The sequence below is a fragment of the Eriocheir sinensis genome, unplaced genomic scaffold, assembly GCF_024679095.1.
Source record: "Eriocheir sinensis breed Jianghai 21 unplaced genomic scaffold, ASM2467909v1 Scaffold154, whole genome shotgun sequence".
NCBI lineage: Eukaryota > Metazoa > Arthropoda > Malacostraca > Decapoda > Varunidae > Eriocheir > Eriocheir sinensis.
Window position 1 is genome coordinate 101180 of NW_026110895.1, and position 9260 is coordinate 110439.

General features: G+C 56.5%; 1 protein-coding gene across 1 annotated transcript; it reads left to right on the forward strand.

Moving 5' to 3' along the window:
* Nucleotides 1–342: 342 nt before the first annotated feature.
* Nucleotides 343–1448, forward strand: LOC126990308 (histone H2B). The gene has a single exon (XM_050848877.1). It carries the CDS (start codon nt 1016–1018, stop codon nt 1385–1387), a length of 372 nt encoding a protein of 123 aa, XP_050704834.1. The 5' UTR covers nt 343–1015; the 3' UTR covers nt 1388–1448.
* Nucleotides 1449–9260: the final 7812 nt, after the last annotated feature.

The following is a 9260-nucleotide window of genomic DNA, read 5'->3' on the forward strand; positions in this document are numbered from 1 at the left end:
TTCAGTCCCTGCCATCCGCTCTCTGCTATAGGACCCCCCGCGCGACAACGTGTCTCTCCTCACCTCCATCCATGCGAGGCTGGCAGAGTTGAGAGGAGCGGGGCGCCCTGTAAAAGTTAACTGGTTGCCCAGCCACTCGGGCGTGGCAGGCAACGAGGCGGCGGACGGCGCTGCTGCTGAGGCAACGCTCCTGCCTGCTGTCACGCGGCCTGTTGTGGTTAGCCTTGCCCAAGTGAAGAGGGCCATGGCCGCACGATCTGCTACTGGGGTCGTCAGGGAGCTGGAAGAGGCCCTGGCTGCGGGCTCGCCGTCCGCGTTTTGGTACTCGGCGGCCACTAACACCGGCGCCCGCCAGCTACCGCCAAATCTGCCGAGACGGGAGGCATCCAACATCCGCCGCCTCCGTCTCGGCTACAAATGTGCGTCGGTCCTTCACCCGGATGACCCTGTCCCTGTCGAGTGCCCGTACTGCGAGGAGGAGGTCCTCCAGCCGCTCCTCCACTACCTCCTCGAGTGCGGTGCGACGCGCAACCTGCTTCCAAACCGGGAGGGGCTCTCAGCGCCAGCCTTGGTGGGGGCCCTGGACGACAGGGCGCTTACTGCCCTAGTGCGGGCATATGAGCCGCCCAGGTAGGCTCTCTGTTCTGTATATATGGGCGTGTTAGAGCGTGTATGTATGTGTGGGTGTTTGTGTGTGAGTATGTGCGTGAATGAATTTTTAAGTCAGCTACAGGACGCCTGGTGCGCCTGTGCCCCAACCCACTTAGTGGGAAGGGGTGTTAACAATCTATATATGTGCGTACATTGGCGTGTGTGTGCGCGTGTGTATGTATTTCTGTACCTGCACACGTGCGCGCGGCGTGCCGTGTATGCACATATATAGCCCCAGCCATGACTGCGACGGGCCGTCGTAGTCGACAAAGGCCCGTTCCCCTTCTTAGGGGTTAATCTTAAAGGAAGGAAGGAAGGGCGGCCCGGCAACATTCGCTCGCCGTCTGGGAACGAAGAAGCAGACATGCCCCCCAAAGCATCAGGAAAGGCCGCCAAGAAGGCTGGCAAGGCCCAGAAGGCCATCGCCAAGGGTGACAAGAAGAAGAAGCGCAGGAGGAAGGAGAGCTACTCCATCTACATCTACAAGGTGCTCAAGCAGGTCCACCCCGACACCGGCGTCTCCTCCAAGGCCATGTCCATCATGAACTCCTTCGTGAACGACATCTTCGAGCGCATCGCCGCCGAGGCCTCTCGCCTGGCCCATTACAACAAGCGCTCCACCATCACCAGTCGGGAGATCCAGACGGCCGTCCGTCTCCTCCTGCCCGGTGAGCTGGCCAAGCACGCCGTGTCCGAAGGCACCAAGGCCGTCACCAAGTACACCTCCTCCAAATAAGCAACCCACCAACTTGCTTGCACTGGAAAAGAACCGGCTCCATCGGAGCCACAAACTATTTCCCGAAAGAGAACGAAGACGGTTAGTCCCTCCCGCGCTCTCTCTCTCTCTCTCTCTCTCTCTCTCTCTCTCTCTCTCTCTCTCTCTCTCTCTCTCTCTCTCTCTCTCTCTCTCTCTCTCTCTCTCTCTCTCTCTCTCTCTCTCTCTCTCTCTCTCTCTCTCTCTCTCTCTCTCTCTCTCTCTCTCTCTCTCTCTCTCTCTCTCTCTCTCTCTCTCTCTCTCTCTCTCTCTCTCTCTCACTGAACTGACCCACCAAGGGATGCATGGCATCAATAAGCGGACCGAGTCCCACCAGTGCTCGCCAAACCGCGACCAAGGCTTGAAATCGCCAATGCTTCTCTCGGTCGTTTGTTGTCAGCTGCAGGGGATCATGATGAGCGATATATGCCTACATAGCAGCCGTCATCAGTAGTTGGTGATTCCGCCCCTCCGTTTATATTTATTTACTTGTTCTGGTAATTCCTGTCTTCCTGCCTGCGTGTAGTCCCCACATATTCCCTACTCGTGCACCCGCCAGTTGAAATAAGTTAAGAGAGAAATCAAAGCCCCCCAATCAATTGATATGAGATTATGAAGCAGAAGGAGATGTGGGACAGGCAACAAGCCAGTGATCCTCCTCCTCCTCCTCCCCCCATGCCCGCCCCAGTGTCTGTCTAAACTCTCTCCCGGAAAGTGACTTTGGCCCTGAACCGGGCCTAGATATAGTGTGAGCAGATTGTAGTACTCAGACGGGCTACGCCCGCTTAGGCACGCTCGCCGCGAATGCGACGGGCCAGCTGGATGTCCTTTGGCATGATGGTGACACGCTTGGCGTGGATGGCGCAGAGGTTGGTGTCCTCGAAGAGACCGACGAGGTAGGCCTCGGAGGCTTCCTGCAGAGCCATGACGGCAGAGGACTGGAAGCGGAGATCGGTCTTGAAATCCTGGGCGATCTCGCGCACCAGACGCTGGAAGGGCAGCTTCCTGATGAGGAGCTCGGTGCTCTTCTGGTAGCGGCGGATCTCACGGATGGCCACGGTCCCGGGCCTGGAGCGGTGAGGCTTCTTGACTCCTCCGGTGGCCGGGGCCGACTTGCGAGCGGCCTTGGTGGCCAGCTGCTTGCGGGGCGCCTTGCCACCGGTGGATTTCCTGGCAGTCTGCTTGGTACGGGCCATGGCTACGGACGAACAGAACAGTTGAGTCTGCCAGCCGTTTCTGGTTTTTATAGTTTTGGCGGCCGGGGGAGGAGCGGTGGTCTGCGTCCTGCGCGTGCGCTGCCTCCTAGTCCCGCGCTTGCCCGCCCCCGTCAGGCAGTGCATCTATCTAGCCCTATTGGAGGAACTTAGGGGTCTCTTGGAGCTGTCTGCATATGCTAGAGCCTAGTACAGTGCGGAGGCTCACCCAACGTCACTGGGCCGTCCGGAACTAGACGGCAGGAGCCAGCCTATCGCCCAAAGACCCACCACCGCAGCCTCTGGCTCTGCATATATAGAGCGAACGCTGCTCCAACCCAACAAAACACCAGTTCCGGCGCAGACAGCAGTGAGTGCAGACCCTCTCTCCTCACTGCTGCTCTCCCTGACTTGCCCCTGCAGACGGCCCGGTTGACCTTTCAGCTCCCGCCTCTGCTATGGCGGCTAGAAGGAAGCGGCCCACGGAGTCCACTCCTGACGACGGGGACGGATGGACCCGCGTGCAGAGCAAGCGGGCCCGAAGGAGGACGCTTCACGAGGACGGCGGGGAGGACCGATCGAGCGGACCCCTGCCGGAGTGGAGGCTGGTGTCTTCGGACTTCAGCACCCACTACCAGGCCATTCGGTGGATGGAGGACGAGCGGAAGCTGCGACTCCGGGTGACGGTCTCCCGCGCGGGGGACTTCCTCATCCGTGCGTGGGACTGGGACCACGCCACCACCCTGGACGAGATTGCTGCAGGACGGACCCGCGGCATCACCTTGGAGAAAAAGGAGGCGGCGGTGAAGGGTGTCCTGCTTGGATACCCTACCCACCTCCCATTGGACCCGGTGTTGGCGCACCCCTGCGTTGCAGCTGCTGTGAGGTGCCACTACAACGCCGGCCACGGACGACGCCTGCCCACCCGGAGCGTGCAGCTGACGCTGCGGGGACGTGTCCCCGCCTCGCTGGACCTCGGATGCTGGGGACGATTCACCTGCCGCCGCTACGTGCCGGAGCCTGTGCGCTGTTTCAAGTGCCAGGCCTTCGGCCACAGGCAGCGGCAGTGTACGAGGACAGAGGAGCTGTGCGGCGTGTGCAGCGGGGACCACGCCACGAGGGACTGCGTTCGCCGCCTTCGGGAAGGTGTGGCGCGCCCGGTGGCTGTGTGCCCCAACTGCAGTTCCGGGCACCATGCCTGGAACCGCAGGTGCCCCGCTCGGCTCAGCAGAATCCCGGGTGCCAAGCTGCGGAGGACGACGTCTTCGGCGGACCCGGCAGCAGCGCGGCCTATGCAGCCGCCCACGGAGGAGAGGACGACACCCCAAGGAGAAGGACGAAAGAGGAGGCGCCGCAGACGGAGGAGGAGGACGGGACCCACGGAGCAGAGCGTCCCGACACCAAAGTCTCCCGCTAGGGAGATGGAGGTGGACCCACCAAGGCCGACAGTGACGGAGGAGGCAGCGGTGACCCCTGAGGTGACACCCCCAGCTGTGTCCCCGGAGGTACCCGCCAGCAAGAAGAAAAAGAGGACCAGGGACCAGACACCCGAGACGAGGGACGCGCCGACGACTACGGAGGAGCCAGCACCCCGCGAGGCCCCCGGTAGCTGCCAGGCGACCCAGACCCCACGGATCTACACCTTCAGTGAGGGCGAGCTGGTGGATCTTCTGATCCGCTACGAGCACCTCACTGAGCAAGAGGAGGAGGCCAGGTTCGAGAGGATCCCGCACGAGACAGCCCTCCCCTTAGTGAGGAGGACACTCCGTGAAGGGAAGCCGCTCCCTGCCTCCATCTGCACGGCCCGCCCACTGGGTAACCCCCCACGCCACTTCGATCATAAGCAGGAGGTTGAGTGGGCGACGTATGAGGAAGAAGACGTCTCGGAGGACGAGGTCGACGTCGGAGGCGTGGACGAAGACCTCTTCCTGAATGCAGACAGGGACCTCACCGACGAGGAGCTTGCAAGCTACTACGCCGGTGACCAGTGAATGACTTGACATTTGCCCATGTGTATTATTGAACATTTGTATCCTGTGTAACCTATGTACTGTACATCGGGCAGGCTGTTTATTTAGAGCCTGCTTTGATAACCGATTATTTTTGTAATTTTTCATGTTTATTTTTATTTTTATGTCTTATGTAAAAGTTATCAATAAACTATTAAAGCAAAAGCAAGCAACCCAACACAACAGTTCCGGCGCAGACAGCAGTGAGTGCAGACCCTCTCTCCTCACTGCTGCTCTCCCTGACTTGCCCCTGCAGACGGCCCGGTTGAGCTTTCAGCTCCCGCCTCTGCTATGGCGGCAAGAAGGAAGCGGCCCACGGAGTCCGCTCCTGACGACGGGGACGGATGGACCCGCGTGCAGAGCAAGCGGGCCCGAAGGAGGACGCTTCACGAGGACGGCGGGGAGGACCGATCGAGCGGACCCCTGCCGGAGTGGAGGCTGGTGTCTTCGGACTTCAGCACCCACTACCAGGCCATTCGGTGGATGGAGGACGAGCGGAAGCTGCGACTCCGGGTGACGGTCTCCCGCGCGGGGGACTTCCTCATCCGTGCGTGGGACTGGGACCACGCCACCACCCTGGACGAGATTGCTGCAGGACGGACCCGCGGCATCACCCTGGACAAGAAGGAGGCGGCGGTGAAGGGTGTCCTGCTTGGGTACCCTACCCACCTCCCACTGGACCCGGTGTTGGCGCACCCCTGCGTTGCAGCTGCAGTGAGGTGCCACTACAACGCCGGCCACGGACGACGCCTGCCCACCCGGAGCGTGCAGCTGAGACGCTGCGGGGACGTGTCCCCGCCTCGCTGGACCTCGGATGCTGGGGACGCTTTACCTGCCGCCGCTACGTGCCGGAGCCTGTGCGCTGTTACAAGTGCCAGGCTTTCGGCCACAGGCAGCGGCAGTGTACCAGGACGGAGGAGCTGTGCGGCGTGTGCAGCGGGGACCACGCTACGAGGGACTGCGTTCGCCGCCTTAGGGAAGGCGTGGCGCGCCCGGTGGCTGTGTGCCCCTCCCGCAGTTCAGGTCACCATGCCTGGAACCGCAGGTGCCCCGCTCGACTCCGCAGAATCCCGGGAGCCAAGCTGCAGAGGACGACGTCTTCGGCGGACCCGGCAGCAGCGCGGCCAAGGCAGCCGCCCACGGAGGAGAGGACGCCACCCCACGGTGAAGGACGAAAGAGGAGGCGCCGCAGACGAAAGAGGAGGACGGGACCCACGGAACTGAGCGTTCCGACACCAAAGTCTCCCGCTAGGGAGATGGAGGTGGACCCACCACGGCCGACGAGAACGGAGACGGCTGCGGGGACAGCCGAGGTGACACCCCCAGTAGTGTCCCCAGATGTACCCGCGCCGAAGAAACAGAGGACCAGGGACCAGACACTCGAGACGGTGGACGCGCCGGCGACTGCAGTGGAGCCAGCACCCCGCGAGGCTCCCGGCAGCTGCCAGGCGACCCAGACCCCACGGACCTACAATTTCAGTGAGGGCGAGTTGGTGGATCTCCTGATCCGCTACGAGCACCTCACTGAACAAGAGGAGGAGGCCAGGTTCGAGAGGATCCCGCACGAGACAGCCCTCCCCCTAGTGAGGAGGACACTCCGTGAAGGGAAGCCGCTCCCAGCCACCATCCGCACGGCCCGCCCACTGGGTAACCCCCCACGTCACTTCGACCACAGGCAGGAGGTTGAGTGGGCGACTTACGAGGAGGAAGACGTCTCGGAGGACGAGGTCGACGTCGGAGACGTGGACGACGACTTCTTCCTCAACGCAGACAGAGACCTCACCGACGCTGAGCTCGAAAGCTACTACGCCGGTGACCACTGAATAAAAAGACATTTCATCCATGTGTAATATTGTCCAATTGTAACTAGTGCCATCTATGTATCGTACATCGGGCAGGCTGCTTGTTTAGAGCCTGCTTTGGTAACCGCTTATTTTTGTAATTTTTATGTTTATTTTTATATGTCTTATGTGAAGGTTATCAATAAACTATTGAACTGAACTCCAACCCAACACTCACTCCACTGTTGAGCTACCCACCTGAACCATGACTGGCCGCGGCAAGGGAGGCAAGGGACTCGGAAAGGGAGGCGCCAAGCGTCACCGCAAGGTTCTTCGGGACAACATCCAGGGCATCACCAAGCCGGCCATCCGTCGTCTGGCGCGCCGTGGCGGTGTGAAGCGCATCTCCGGTCTCATCTACGAAGAGACCCGTGGTGTGCTCAAGGTGTTCCTGGAGAACGTCATCAGGGATGCCGTCACCTACACTGAGCACGCCAAGCGCAAGACCGTCACCGCCATGGACGTGGTGTACGCCCTCAAACGCCAGGGCCGCACCCTGTACGGCTTCGGTGGTTAATGCCGCTGCCTGAGCGAGCCCGACCTAACCCACCCACCCCGGACCTCTTTGAGGTCCACATTCTTATTCACTAAGAGAATAGTAGCACACTTTTTACTTCAGTTATATTTCCTTTCTTTCTTTCTTTCTTTCTCTCTCTCTTTCTTTCTCCCTCCTGCCTAATGATGATGGTTCGCACCTCCACCCACTGCTCCCCATCCACCTCATTTGACACTAGTAAGCTCCAGTTTGTCTCCTCCCTCCCATCTTTTCCCTCCCTCCTGCCTAATGATGGTTCACACCTCCGCCCACTGCTCCCCATCCACCTCATTTGACACTAGTAAGCTCCAGTTTGTTTCCTCCCTCCCATCTTTTCCCTCCCTCCTGCCTAATGATGGTTCACACCTCCGCCCACTGCTCCCCATCCACCTCATTTGCCACGAGTAAGCTCCAATTTGTTTGTTTCAGTTCTTACAGAACCATCATTTTGCCATAATTTCCCTGTCCCTGTCAATTCTTTGTAAATCAGTAACAGGATATCTATGAGAGAGAGAGAGAGAGAGAGAGAGAGAGAGAGAGAGAGAGAAAACTATATTGGAAAATATATAGACAAAACAAAGCGACGTCTGGACGGGAAGAGGAAAAGAAAGAGAGGAAGAATGACAGAAAGGTTAAGAAAGAAAGAGAAAGAAAAAAAGGAGGAGAAAAAGAGAAAGAAAGCAATAATGAGAAAGACGGCAAATATATAGACAGAGAGAAACAAGCCTCCCCTTCTTGATCCACTCCTTCTATTGTCTCTTGGAATGTGCAGGAGTGTATAGGAAAGCAAGGGTAGGGTTAGAGGGGGAGGGACAGGCTCAGAGCGAACTTGAAAGGGAAAGGCTGATACACTAAACAGACCAACAAACAAGCTAGCTGTAATAAAAACATAATAAAAACGTACACAGCCCGCTGTGTACGAGAGTTATTCAACGGCAGTTGGCGACACGAGCTTGTGATTGCGGCGAGGCGATGACGAATTATGGCACATACAATACTTATTTTGACACTACCATAAGGTGATAACTGTGTCTCGTACATATGTTAATTTCTTGTACTTTGGCCAGACAATTCCTATATATAGCTAATAAAGAAAAAAACGTACGTGCTTGGGGTGAGTCTGGGTAACTGAGGTGTTTACATGCGCCGCGAGACGCTGAGTCGGCAGGCGTTAGCTTGGTCTAAAAGCTTACACACTGACTTCACGACATCATCACCGTTACCTGCTACCAAGGTCTGTTCGTGACGTAGGTTGACTCACAAGGAGTATAACAACAGTACTATGGCACAAAGTGAGTATGGGTTTACGGACCCACAGGAAAATTTTATTACTGATGTTATCGGTGATTTTTTGCGAGATGTTGATGTGTTTCCTGATCCATTATCAGAGAGTGAGGCAGAAGGAAGCGAATTTGAATATCAGGATGATGCTGCAGAGGTAGATGAATGGATTCCTAACAGACATAGGAAACAGTTAGTAAGAGACAGGTTAGTAAACTCTCTGGATAGCTGCCTCAATGTAAATAACTATGATGATTTTCACCTTCCCCACGAAACCAAAGAGCATACAGTCTTCTTACAAAAGCCTAGGGGGTCACAGCCTGGGAAACAAGTAACCTGGCAAAACCAATGGACTAATAATGAGATTGAAAGTAACTTGATACGTGCAGGAAGTTTACTAGGTGAGGCAACTGAGGCTGACACAGCTATAAAAGCATGGGAATTGTTTATTACAGATCATATTATTGATGAAATAGTGCGGAACACTAATGTTAAAATTCAAAAGATAATTGACCAATTATCAGAGAGAGAAACAGTAAAGAAAGACACAGTACACATTAGAATAACAGATTCTGTAGAGATGAGAGCTTTTCTGGGCCTGTTATATGTTAGAGGTTTGTTAGGACAAAACACACATGACCAAAACTTCTTTTCAAGGAAAAATAGGTCACCCAATTTTGGTGCTGTCATGTCATGGCATAGATTTGCTTTTCTTCATGCTAACATAACATTTGACGATCTCGCCACTCGCCCTCAAAGATGGTTACATGACAGGTTCGCAGCAGTGAGGGAGCTCTTTGAGGCATTCAATGTGCGCTGTAGTTCAGTCCTACAACCAGACGACTACTTGACCATTGATGAAACCTTATATGGATGCAGAACTCAAATAGGTTTCAAACAATACAACAGGAGCAAGCCTGTCCGATATGGCCTATTATATAAGTCGATCAACGCTGTAAGGTATCCGTTTACATTTAGAACAATTGTCTATTCTGG